Source organism: Nilaparvata lugens, chromosome X, assembly GCF_014356525.2.
Source record: "Nilaparvata lugens isolate BPH chromosome X, ASM1435652v1, whole genome shotgun sequence".
Lineage (NCBI taxonomy): Eukaryota > Metazoa > Arthropoda > Insecta > Hemiptera > Delphacidae > Nilaparvata > Nilaparvata lugens.
Window position 1 is genome coordinate 294388 of NC_052518.1, and position 14588 is coordinate 308975.

The following is a 14588-nucleotide window of genomic DNA, read 5'->3' on the forward strand; positions in this document are numbered from 1 at the left end:
GAGAGAGAGAGAGATTTAGATTCCTTTATTGACTTACGTTCTAGCGTTGAAAATAGTAAAGAGTAATAGAGAAATACCATAATGAATCATATTAAACTACAGACTGAAGAGTTTTACAAGAATACGAAGCTAAGATAGGTGATGAAATATGCGAAAATTGAGGTATAACTGTAATGTTTTCACATGGAACGATGAAATTTGGAGAGCTGCTGCCAACCAGCCCTACGGCTGTTAACCCAAGAGAGAGAGAGATGAAGTTTGAACCTTAGGTGTCTATTCTCAAAACGGGTATCTGAGTATACCCGTATAACCTTCCCTTCAACACTTAACCGTTACTAAAGAAAGTTGGAAATGTTAGCGAAATATTATGCCTAAGCGTGGAGAATTAAGACTAGAAATCAATCAAGAAATAAAAATAAAAAATCATTTAGATGTAAGTTAATAATTGAAACTGCTATTATAACGTAGACCTCACTACAATTCAATTAGCTTTCAATCATCAACATTTAGAATTTCTAGTTTAGTCATGTCATTAGTTTTGGAGTGAAAATTGGACTTGAAAGTGAAAATTGAAAACATAGCCTCATTCTTTAAAACTTTTATTTTTCAGAATTTGGGAAGAAGACAGTTTGGGTTATGCCTTTTTATCTTCTTTGAATCATATTATCTATAATCTATAATATACTTAAGTAAAGAACTAGCTTCTACACGTACGAGATAGGAAATTCCGAATGACACATCATCACGTCTGAACTACTCAACTGATTAACTTGAAATTTTCCTAATAGAATCTTATTTTACCGAGGATTGTTATAGGCCTATTTTAGATTATTCAAGTTTGCAGTTTGATCCTTGCAGAACACTCTTGATTAACCTGCTAGTTGTAAAATATAAAGTCAATAGAGCTCTAGAATAGGATTATCATGAATCCAAAAACAAATCTGTTTATTCCACGAGGAAAAAGGTTTTGATTCTCAGAATTCCTTCTTTTCTTTTCGCGTCATCCTAATGTTGAATGACGTTTTTCCTCCTGTCACCCTACTTGCAAGAAACCGCTTACAGATCAGCTATGCAGGGTAAGAGATTTTCCTGCTGATCCTTCGTTCGACACACACAAAGGTGACCAGATTAAGTGGGCGTGGGCCTTCGAGATTTGAGTTTGAATTGTGCATCTCAGTAGATCACTACAGGTCTTCGTGTTTGGTGGAGTCTCAAAGATGCTAGTGGTGAAAATCTTCCTGCCATTCATCACCTTCGTGATGTCAATGTATTTTTATGACACCATAGTGCTGTCTTCGAACGAAACAATGAGTACTGCGATCTCAGCGTTTCCTACGGAGATAAGACCAAGGAGAGATGCTGAGTCGAAAATGGGATACGCTGAGATATCTTGGGAGGCGCTCCTGCTTCTGCTGCCTTCAAAGCCCCGCAACTGTGCCGAGATCCGGGACTCTGCTCTCAACAGGAAAAACATCTACCTGGTGGATCGACCTCTCTGGCTTCGACGTCAACCTGATGAACCGGTAAGAGCAGCGAGTTCTCACTTTCAACTCAAGGCCCAAATCAATGTACGTCTGTATGTTTGCCTCACCGTATGTTCTACAATAACTTCTGAACGATTTGATTAATCAGCTTCAAATATTGAACACATATTCTTCCAACCTTTTCACAGTTTATCATGTTTGTCCGTATTTTCTACAATAACTTTTGAACGATTTTATCAATCAGCTTCAAGTTTTGAACACATATTCTCCCAACCTTTTTACAGTCCGTATGTTCTACAATAACTTTTGAACGATTTTATCAATCAGCTACAAATTTTGAGCACATTCTAACCTTTTTACAGTCCATTATGTTTGTTCATATGTTCTACAATAACTTTCGAACGATTTGATCAATCAGCTTCTGAAAATTTGAAACACATATTCTTCCAGCCTTTTTACAGATCCAAGTTCGTTGGACATCGCAATTAAATCACTCCTTCGTCCTTTACCAGGTTAAAAAAAAAAAATAATATTTAGAGTGCATGAGAAAAAAGTTGTTGTGATTCATCATTTGGTCAGCTGGATTAATAATTGCAACCAATTTTTCCATTCATTTACTACTGCTACTGCTAATGCTATTTGGGAGCTATCACACAGACTGTCCTTTATGCGCCGACATATGATTTCTGCTGATTAATATACAACATAATTATAAACCAAATTAATTATAATATATAACTTTCAAATTAATTCCCTTCCGTTTATTTATGTGTGCCTGTCTATTGTCTGTCTTTAACATAAGCGTAATTAATAATTCTACTTGTACTAGCAGTTTCTACGAAGATTTTTAATGTATTGCACTAATTTATTTCAACAAAATAGTGATTTGATTTACAAAATAGTAATTTTCAAATGTGAATTTTGAGGTTTGAGATATCGATGTGCAATTTCCACCATCAACTTTCTTTTGAAATTCAGTATCGAAATTATCTATCACATTACCACCCTCCCATTCAAAAGAATCAAGTTGAATTCATATGCAGCTTCATATTCATGGATCCAAGATTGCGGACAAACATTTTGAATCGACAGAAAGATTGTTCTTCGAATAGGATCTCCAATAGAACCTATTGTTAAATTATTCTTGTATGAGAAATATTAAGCTGTTTATAAGCCCGTTATTTTCACCAACTCTGCATAATTATAAGTTGCAGATTTCATGTAAAATTATCCATGTAAAAGGAAATATATTAAGCTGTTTTCATAATTCTCAATAAAATAGTCCATGAGCAAGTTCTCCAACCGAGGGAGTCACTATATCAGTAAAATAGATAAATAAATAGAAATAAATAATATCAGGGAGTCAATGTCAGTTATGAATAAAACAATGTTTTTTTATGAAATCATTCACTTGTAAGTGAGTGATGAGATGATACGATGACACAATCTAAAATCCTTGCTTAAAAGCACTTGGAAACACTATAGTACTACTATAGCCTAGTTATCTGAAACGTATAATAGCATATTGAAGATTACAATAATTTTAATTACCAACTTTGATTGATATCATAAAACAAGATGATTTGATAGCTACAATAAAATATGTGAGCTATACTTTATTGTAGGAACCCTGTAGAAAAGCTGTTTTCACTTAAATTATACAGTTCTAAATTTGTTAATCATGATACAAATTATATACTCCATGCATGTTTCTATTTAAATATTTGAGACTCCACATATCCTACAAAATTACAAAAAATCTACAATTTACAATTCGTTATTGGATCACAATTTGATTTGTCATTCATTAACCTAGTTCATTGGAAGGGAATTAGGTTATGGCGCCTTCAATGTTTACGTTTTGCCTCACCTGTATGGCAAAAAAGCGTCCACACGTACATTCAATGCTCGCCCGAGGCGCCTTTGAGAATGCAAAAAAAAACCGACAGGGTTCCGGTTCGCCCACATGCCTCGGCGAACAGTGTACAGACGTCCGAATGCAAGCCCATACACGTATGCTCACCCGAGGCAAACGTACGTGTGTACACCGTTTTAGGCGTCTTAAGGTAGGCGCACACAGATCGTCATCGGACGGACGGCACGGATCGGACGATTATATTTGATGCATTGTTTTCAATTTGAGTGCGCATACCTATCCGCATCGTATAGATATGCGCACTCCAATTGAAGACAATGCATCAAATGAGTGCCGTCCGTCCTATGACGATCTGTGTACGCCTACCTTTAGTGTTTGCTATTAAATATTGTATTATTTTTACAGTTGGATAATTAGTTGTTCTTTGGATAGGTTATTTTATGTAAATAGAGTTGTTTGTAACATTATTATGTTTCTTGACATCAGAAGATTGATTGAATAGATTATTTTTGATATTATCATTTATTTTGTTTTGGTTTCAGGTAGGCACGTGTCCGGCGCGGTTCCGTCTAGACACAGACGCAGACCGCGTGTGGCCGCGCTCCGTCATCTGCACGGAGTGTGTGTGCGAGGGTTCGCGATGTGCGCGGCGCGGCGCGCACGTGTGTGTCACTGTGCACATTGTGCGCACAATCATCACGCGTACAGGAGGCTGGCGCCGGCAAGCCATCCCGGCTGGGTGTCTCTGTGCTGCCAAGAGGGCCACAATCAATAGTCCGCCCTCGCCCCATATAACCATTTAATTCCAAGTCAACTTTGAAATTTATTTGACAAATTGATTTCCCGTAATAGAGATTTGCAGTGTTTGGATTCAATTTTCCAACTTTTCATTTAGAGATTTGCACTGGGGCCAATGCACCGGACCTCACAGTATGTGACGTTTTCTTATGGGGCTATTATTAGAAGCAAGGGTCTACATTATGTATTATGAGACCATTGAGGAGTTGAAGGCAGAAATTGACGACTAGATCACATCAATTCGTTGAGCGGGCAATGCGCATGCGCAACCACTTGAACAATGCGTCGAGAGGTGGCCATTTAATGGATGTAATTATTAAAAACAAGCTTGACTAATTTTCTGTTAATAAACTTCCATTGTAACTACACGTTTTGCACTTTATTTCAATCCGATATCATTATATCCTAACTGATGATTATGATAATGAATGAAAGAATACAATACAAAGGAAAAGAGAAACTTCTTCTTCTTCTTCTTCTTCTTCTTCTTCTTCTTCTTCTTCTTGATGATGATTATGACTATTATGATGATGATGATGATGATGATGATGATGATGATTAGATGATCTTTATCAGTACACAGTCAACTGAAAGAGATTATATAGAAGCATAATTTCGAACAATACCTATGTGAGCTCACTTACCCAATGCATTCGCACCCCTACCCAAAATCTATTACTGTGACTTACACCTAGTACATGGGTTTCCCATAGTTGAGTACGTTAATTTCCGAAATAAATTAATTTTCTTTACATCTGCAGTAAATTTAAGATTGCATTATGTATATTTAATAATAATCTGATTGTATTATCTTGTTTGTATTTGTATTTTAACGGGAGTAAAATTCGTCATCAGTCAAGAGTTTCGGCAATAAATTTGCTTGACCATACGTTTATCAGCTGACCACCCCTCCTCCATATGGTTTCACATTCAGGTCTACTATATAATGAAGGCAGTATTTGATGTTGCTATTCTTGTCTATCATTCGACAAAGCAGATAGCGCTATCGTTTTCCAGCTCCGTGACATTGCCAGATCGTTTTTTAACAATGTAGAAATACCATTTAGCAAAATATTCAACCTCAATTATGAAAATTTATTATTGAATCATTAAGAAATATATTTCTTGACAAATAAAATATACTTGATTTCTTTTAACAATAATGAACAGTTATTATTTCATCAGATATTCTGGTATCAGCTGTCCTATATAGAAGGCAGTGGCAAGGCAGAGAATCAGCAACGCTGTTCTCTTATTTTTCTCCACTGCCTTACTTTAACGTGGACTTTACTATAGTTGAGAGAACGTTGATATGAGCAACGCTGGTAGACCGTTACCATGGTGATGCTAGTTAAATCAATCGAAGCTTATAGATAATTCGCTCACTTTCACAACCGTGAAAATCTTTCTATAAATAGAAACATACTATATTAAATAGGAAGTTAGTTAAATTTTAGAATTCAAAGTTGCAATGAAAATAGTTTAATTGAGTGATAAACTTACAAGTGAAGCACTATTCATCAAAACGTGTAATGAAGATTCTACTTGTTACTTTTTTAGACATGTCAAGGAGCTATCCTTGATTACATAGTGTTTTTGTGATAAAATAAACTTTATTTGATGCATGTAGGTCATCAATATTACAGTTCTCTCAGCAGAACTAATATTATAGATTGATTAATTTATCATAGCGAATCAGAAACAATGTCATTTGGTTCGAGGTACACCAGCCCTACTTTGAAGAAACGATCTAAAAAGGTAGGTTATGAATTATTTGAAATTGATTTGTTGAGTGTTACTGAAATCGATTTCTGCATAAGTGTGATTTGAATCATTGGAGTCTACTTTCACAGCGGATCTGGTCACAGGTCACAGTAACTGTCTGCATCCTATTTGCAATCTAATTTCTTATCTAATCGTATAAAGGAGTCTCGCTCTCAATATACGGTACCTAGTTAGATATTTTTCAGTACCTACGTTATCTTAGGTCTGAAAGTCAATTGAAAATATTAAAAATATACTACTACTGCTCATTGACTGTACGGCCCTTGAAGAGCCTTGGCCTCCTCCACAAGCCTTTTCCATGAATGTGTGTCCTGTGCTCGCTGTCTCCACCTTCTGACGCCCAAGGATTGAAGGTCTGCCTCCACGTCGTCCAATCATCTCTTACGTGGTCGGTCCCCCTGGTTGCTGATACAGAGACATACGTGCTGTACCGGTCTCTGGCATCCGTTCCACATGGCCCAACCAACCAATTCTAGCTCTTCTAATTTCTGTAACAATGCTCGGTTGCCAATACAGATTGTAGAGGTTTATAATTTTTCGCCACACTGCACAGAAAGCAGCTGTTTTCCAGTCCCTACGTAGATCTGAAAGACATTGTTTGCAGACGACTCTCGTCTGACGTCGGAACAGGTTTCTTTCCGGCCTAGGCCGGAAAGAGTACCCTTTCCAGCCGCTAACATGGAACTAAGAAAGGTGATCAAAAAACTCATAATTATTTGTGTTCATTATTCAATAATTAAAACATTTATGATAATATCATCTTATTGTCATTTGAAATAATAAAAAAGTATAAACTCAACCTCCCAATTATGTGGGAGGTTGAGTTTATACTTTTTTATTCTTAACATAATCTTTTAGGTTATTTAGACAAATCAGAATAAAAAATAAAAATAATTGGACAATATCCTGATATTCAGATTACCTCAGATTTGCTAGAGCTATGACCTTCCACTTCTGCTTTCGGAAGTGCTTAGTAAACAACTATTCTCATATATTATATATATTGTTTATTTTTGTGTGTGGCGAAAAATAGCGTTTGCACCACCGGCAAAAATGTTTTTCCGGCTCTCAATCTTTTCTAAAACCGATTTCAAGCCGGAAAAGTCTAATTTTCGACCCTAGGTGGGAAATATACTATTTTCTGAGTCACCACCTATCAGCCTCTAGCACTGGCCCATAAATAATTCTTTTTAGTATCTCCCTCTCCCATCGATTCAACAGCATATATTATCGCAACTTGTCAACCCATGTTTCAAAAGGTTACGGCAGTGGCGGCTCCTCTTAAGGTTGCACAACCCCCAACAAATCAGGCAATAGAGAGAGATTTTTCCTTTCCAAATCGTCTTAATAACACTTCAATTTGATAGTCATATCATTGAAAATTATTCTCTCAATTCCGACAAAATCCATACAGCAGAAAGGCAGAACAGATAGTTCAACATTTTGAATTTGCGCGGTCCGAAGAAGGAACACATCGCATTTGCAACCCCTTATGACGCGTCGCTTATATGGCATTGGAAGCCTAAGTGCTGGAAAACCAGTTGGTTGCTATGACAACAGATGGCTTTTTGAGGATAGCACGGTTGCAGCGATCCTACAACCATTGTCATTTTAGTTCCTATAGTGAGGTCCACGTTATAATGACAGCATTTGATCAACTTTGGTTTTGCTATCCTTGTCTATCATTCGACAAAGCCGGTGGTACTATCCTTTTCTAGGTCCACAACGATGCCAAGTATGTTTTGACAGTGTAGAAATATAATTTATTAAAGCAGAGAATCGGCATCGCTATTCTCCTATCTTTATCCACTGTCATTATAACGTGGACCTCACTATACAGTCATTCTATAGAAACAAACGATACGATACCAACAATATCGATCTATGAAGACTGCCTTTGTATCGATAGTCGATAGTATCACACTACAGACGACAGACCATATATTATGAAAAGTTTAGTTTGTTTTGATTTTGAGGATTGTATAAGTGATAGTATAATAAACAAAAGCTATATTTATTCTATTTAAATTTTTTTGAATGATTTATTTAGTTAATAGCAAATGAGAATGAAATTGAACTAGGAAAGTTCGAAGGCCTCCAAATCTTGAAAATTACACACAAGCTGTATAATTATTGGGTTTGCGTGAGCGCGTAAGTACAAGCAGCAGTTGAAAAATATTTAAATTATTGTATTTTCAGGCTAATAATTAAGACTGATAGATGTAAAAAAGTTTTGGGTTTTCTGTTTCTATTGTATTGTTTGAATCTTGAAACTTATTCATTTTCTTATTATCTCTTACAGTGACTTGGAATTATGTTGAGAGAAAAATAATATAGGTAATTCAAGTTCTATGTAATGATGATTCAATAATCCCTATTTATTGCTTTCTTATTTACTATGTAAGTTAGGATTGATATCTGCAACCTCCAAACTATATTTACACCAGCCGCCACTTGGTAAATACATTGTAGCATTGACCTATAAATGTTAATTTTACTGCTCAAGCGTTACAGCCTTGATTCAAGAATTTTATTTAATCTTCATTTTTGTTAGTGTTCAGGGATCCAAGATAGCCTGCTTGAAACATTCTACTGTTTTAAAACCATGTCCTTTCAGTGCGAGCTCTTCAGGTGTTCTTCTTTGGTCTCTAGTCATCCTTATTTATACAGTCGCACTTACATTGACCACCAGACCTGCTTTTCTGAAAATTTAAATCAGATTCTCCTCCCTTCGGGCTGAGATGTCTACATCATCCGCATATGCTATAGTGAGGTCCACGTTATAATGACAGTATTTGATCAACTTTGGTTGTGATATCCTTGTCTATCATTCGACAAAGCCGGTGGTACTATCCATTTCTAGGTCCATAACGATGCCAATTATGTTTTTGACAGTGTAGAAATATAATTAATCAATTCAGAGAATCGGCATCGCTATTTTTCTATTTTTATCCACTGCCATTATAACGTGGACCTCACTATAGGCAGTAGGCACTGAGCCATTCTAGTAAGCAGAGAACCTCTAGCATTCAAAACCATAGGCTACTTCTGACTGCTCTTATTCATTATTATTACAACAAGTAGACTATTATAATTCAACAACCTAGGAGATTGTCAACAAACAATATAATACTTTATTCATCCAGAAAATGAATATACACAACGTTTATAGAGATACAATATAAATTATGAGCTTTTTTCAAATGAAATCATACGTACCGGTACAATGAATGAAGATTTATTCAACCTGCATGAATCTCTAATAGCATTGAATGTGTTGCACCTGCATGGATTGCAATGTTTAGAGTGGATGCAGGACTTGGAACGTTTGTTTTTTGTTTCAAGATATATGAAGATGATGGGAATGATGTTACACCAAAACCACTTAAATTTGCTCAAATAAAAGAAAGCATTGGGAGTAAAAAGGTAAGGGTTATTGTCAGATTATAGGTAATATAATATGCTCAATCAAAACGTAATTTGATTTGTAGAGTTCCTTAATTCGAATGGAATGTTTGAAGCAAACTGTGATTATTTGAAATGTACGATATGAGTGATGTGGGGAGTTTCATCCTTGTATTAATACTTGAAAGAAATGATGGAATCCACTCTCTGGCTAAAGATGTGATTCTACGATTAATGATAATAATATTGAGTGACTGACTGGCTAAGGTCTCTGGTGTCTGGAGTTTTCAGGTCACACCTGATTAATTTCTGGACCTCTGACATGACCTGACGACTGTTATTACGCAGCCGGGACCGACAACTCTACGTGTCCATCCGAAACACGAGAGTGACCCGAGAAAAATATCTTGCCAGGCCCGGGATTTGAAGCCGGGTCTATGATTTATGGAGCCAGCATCTAATTCACTCGACTACGTCCACTTTATGGTTGCAAGAGCATTGTTTCAATTCCCACAAAGTAATATCATAGAGAGAAGATAGCATAAGAAGATACCCCATGGTATAGGGTATTTATGTTCCAAATGTTAACTGGAGCCGATAGTCCTAGTAGTTCTCCGTGAAGTTGTGTCACGCTGGTAGTCTCTGTGCCGTTCTTACACTCTTAACAGCACACTAATAATAGACAGTAACTATCTATAGCTAACTATCTTGTAGCTTGAGTTAACAAAAATCGGCTTGAAATTCTGAACACAAGCGAACTATACCATGGAATATCTTCTTATGCTTTTTTTCTATGATTCAACCGAGTCGAGAAAATTACTTAAAATTATCAATTGCTAGCTTTTATCCAACCAACCCAATATAGATAGTCTCATCAACACACAAGAGCTGACGCTAGGAATACTTATTTCCCTCATAGATAATTTTTTCACTTGTTCAGCCAACATGTTACTGGTTTACAATATACTATTTAAAATGCATTTTTAATTTAATTTAATTATATGGACTTTATCCACCATATTTATGACGAAAACTAAGAGTTATTTCATTTTTCCAGTCAAGTTGTTCATTGGACAGTCAAGCATCAAAGTCAGTAGAGGATAAAGATAGTCAAAAATCAGATGACATCCTCAATGTAGATGCTATTGCAGGCATCTATGCAGGTGATGAGTATTCAAAAATAATTGAAAGTATAGAAAAATGACGATTCCTTATAATTGCTGTAGTCTGAAGTGTATTGATTAAACTTATAGAAACTATTTAGTAGAGAATTTTTTATAGAGTATATATGTATAAAAATGGCATCCAATCACAACATAACAATAATATTCATGAATTATAACAATTTTACACTATTTGTTCAAAATTTACCATATTGGAAACCATCAATGTCATTAGAAATCCAAAGCTAAAAACTATTAATTATACAGTTATATTATACATATATACTTTCTACATCTTCTTCACTCAGATTTAACAGGAAAGTCTTCAAATTACGTTTGAACAGCTGTGGTGAGCCACTATGCACAATGGATGAAGGCAGTTTATTACAGAATTTTCCTTCTAAGAATAGAAACGATTTTCTAAAAAAAGTTGAATTAGGTGTTGGCACTCTAACCTGACCAGAGGCGCATGCTTAGCTGAATCCACTGTATTCCCCAAGTTTCCACTAGCCCAATAAAACTGCATAAGTACTTTGAATATGTATAATGATCTTAGGCTAAGAATCCTCGAATTGTTGAAGAGATTGGAGCGAGCAATAGGTTCTTCATGCAGGAAATGAAGCAAGGATCTCTGTAAACGCATTAGTGGTTTCAAGTGGGTAATGTAAGTACATCCCCAACATGATATGATGCCATTTATGAAAGTCTGGAATGTGCAAGTGAGAAGCAAACATTCTTCAGGATATAAATTGGGCATACATTTCTTAAATGGTAGAATCTATGAAGAAGCATGCGCAGGCTAATTTCAACATCCGCACATGGCTCCTCCACAGAACATCATCTACCATAGATATACCCAAATATTTTACTTGACTGGATTGTAATATATTGAAACAGTTACAGCTATCATGATTGAGGCAGTGAATGTTGTGGTATTTAAGTGGTTTCTCGAAGGTGAATGATTCATAAATTGAAATATTTAAGTATGTTGTTTTGTCAGCATTGAGTTTCAGCTTATTAAAGGAAAACCACAGGGATAACAGATTGAGATCAGACTGCATCTGAACCTGCAGATTTTTCAAGCAGTCTGCATAACAATGACTAATAAGCAGTCCTTCTAATATAACAATTTTGATCTTCTAAGTAGCTCTATACACATTCAAGCAAATATTACACTTGGACTAGGTATTCAATCATTCATGGAACTTTTCGACATATAAATTAAAAGAATGATAGGAGCGTGGAGATCCTAATATTGCCAATCACCCTTTTGGGATACAAAACAACCAAATACACCGTATAATTCCGATTTTAATATTTTGTCCATTAATTGATTCAACATTTAATGTTATTCACATTATTACCAACACGATGTCAATTAATGTTTAATATTATTTATACTGAGTTCATCTACACGTTTAAGCTAGATTCATACACAATAGTGACAGTGAAAATATAATTCCCATAAGTTCTAATGGTGTTATTCATATACTGCTGAGAGGGAAAAGACCAACTGAAACTCGTGGAAATTATATTATATGTGCTATATTTCCACTTTTCACTGATATACAGGATGATTCTTAATTATGGAAAAATAATTTAATACGTGATAGTAGAGGTAAAAATAAGAAAAAAAAGTTCTTATCCATAATAAACGCTTCATTAGCGAGCTATACAGGGTGAAAAATTTCGCCCGGAATTCAGTTCCTCTGAAGGATATATATAGAAATACTATAGAAATACACCGATGCTGAATTGTTTGGGGACTAGTTTTTGAAAAAATTATGGTGGATTCATATGGAAAAATATCTGAAAAATTGAATAAAACTAGTCTGGAAGCTGTAGTGTGAGTAGTTTTCGAGAAAAAAGTTGAAATATGCAAAACATCTAAGTAGAAAAACACAGACTTCTACGTTTGATGCCCAATAGCTTTCTTTAATGACCAGTAAACGAATAATTTTTCGCAATTAAAATTGTAGAGAATTTAATTCTGAAAAGAATCATGTAAGCTGTGTAGACTAAATTTGAATAAAAGTTAAATAAAATGTATTCTTATGTAGTACATTACACCACAAAAATTTGCTGTTTTATGAGGAGAGAACTAATAACTCAGGTTGTAGCTGATTGAAAGTATTAAATATTTCTAAAAATAATTTTCAGCTGATAATTTCTTTCAAATATTATCTTATAAAAAACAAAATAAATCAGCTGTTTTGGAACAGCTGTTATTTAAATCCATGTTTTATTTGCAATCAGCTACAACCTATGAATTATTAGTTCTCTCCTCATAAAACAGCAAATTTTCGTGGTTCCCCAAACAATTCAGCATCGGTGTATTTCTCCAGAGGAACTGAATTCCGGGCGAAATCTTTCACCCTGTATAGCTGGCTAATGAAGCGTTTATGGATATATGTTTATAAGAGCTTTTTTTCTTATTTTTACCTCTACTATCACGTATTAAATTATTTTACCTTAGTTAAGAATCACCCTGTATATAAACTATAGAAATAATGAATGATTAAACAGTTTGGGGCAAATAATTTTGCTTTGTTACATTGATGAGAAGACGTCTGAACATATTCAATTCAATTCAATTCAATTTATTTCCACATGAAATTACAAATTTGTAAATATAGTTAAGTTACAATAAAACAATAAATATAAAGATAAATTACTTTACTATTTTATTTAAACTTGTAACATTATTGAAAAGTGGAATCCCCCAAGAAGACTATACATCTGTGAATGGGGGAGAGTTCCTATGAGCAAGAATATAACAAAAAATATACATTAAGAACAACGGAGGTCACTTTGAACATCGTCTTTAGTCTTTTGGTATAAGTTTAATGTCATTTAGATATGTTACTTTCATATAAAAATAAAACTTTCCATTAAAAACCTAATATTTTATTTGCAATCAGCTACAACCTATGAGTTATTAGTTCTCTCCTCATAAAACAACAAATTTTTGTGGTGTAATGTACTACTTAAGAATACATTTTATTTAACTTTTATTTAAATTTAGTCTACACAGCTTACATGATTCTTTTCAGAATTAAATTCTCTACAATTTTTATTGCGAAAAATTATTCGTTTACTGGTCATTAAAGAAAGTTATTGGGCATCAAACGTAGAAGTCTGTGTTTTTCTACTTAGATTTTTTGCATATTTCAACTTTTTTCTCGAAAACTACTCACACTACAGCTTCCAGACTAGTTTTATTCAATTTTTCAGATATTTATCCATATGAATCCACCATAATTTTTTCAAAAACTAGTCCCCAAACAATTCAGCATCGTTATATTTCTCCAGAGGAACTGAATTCCGGGCGAAATCTTTCACCCTGTATAGCTCGCTAATGAAGCGTTTATGGATGTATGTTTATAAGAGCTTTTGTCTTATTTTACTATCACGTATTAAATTATTCTACCATAATTAGGAATCACCCTGTATATAAACTATAGAAATAATGAATGATTAAATAGTTTGGGGCAAATAATTTTTTATGTGAAAATGAAATTCTCATAGTAATATGATAAGAAGCTTTGTTACATTGATGAGATTGCTCTAATATGATGTATATATTGAATTTCATTGATTGCAATCAGGTTACAAAAAAGAAAACAAGAAATGCCAAATCCTTGGGAAAAGTGAAGTTGTCCTAGTGGTGAGAGAGACTCAAACAACATGGCTACTTGACATCAATGGCTATGTTGAACAGCAATTAGTCAGCGATAAAGAAAGTGACGATATTCAACAACAGGTTTGTGAACATTTTTTGAATAATACATTTTCTGGCTACTACAATGAGTTCTAATGTCTTCTATAATATAGTAATTAAGGAAAGAATTATCTCATACATGGGATAGGAAGTTCACGAATGACTCAACATCACGTCTGAGCTACTGGACTGATTAACCTGAAATGTTGTATATACAATCTTGATTATAGGCCTATTTTAAATTCTTTAAGGTTTCAGTAGGTCAAGTTTTTAGTTTGTAATGTTTCTAATTGACCCTTGCGGAGCACGGGTTACCTGCTAGTAATAAATAATAACAATTAGATCTGTAATTCGAT

The 14588-nt window shown here is 34.6% G+C and overlaps 2 protein-coding genes across 2 annotated transcripts in view; both read left to right on the plus strand.

Moving 5' to 3' along the window:
- Positions 1–1191: 1191 nt before the first annotated feature.
- Positions 1192–4526, plus strand: LOC120354738. Its single transcript, XM_039442191.1, has 2 exons — positions 1192–1523; positions 3903–4526. The coding sequence occupies exons 1-2, from the start codon at positions 1218–1220 to the stop codon at positions 4161–4163; spliced, it is 567 nt and encodes a 188-aa protein (XP_039298125.1). The 5' UTR covers positions 1192–1217; the 3' UTR covers positions 4164–4526.
- Positions 4527–5847: 1321 nt separating this feature from the next.
- LOC111052822 (dynein intermediate chain 4, axonemal) overlaps positions 5848–14588 on the plus strand; it is a 46288-nt gene continuing 37547 nt past the window's right edge. Inside the window, exons 1-4 of the mRNA XM_039442192.1 lie at positions 5848–5916; positions 9289–9369; positions 10406–10511; positions 14120–14274. Coding sequence (XP_039298126.1) covers positions 5863–5916; positions 9289–9369; positions 10406–10511; positions 14120–14274 — 396 coding nt within the window. The 5' untranslated portion in view covers positions 5848–5862. The remainder of the gene's footprint in view (positions 5917–9288; positions 9370–10405; positions 10512–14119; positions 14275–14588) is intronic.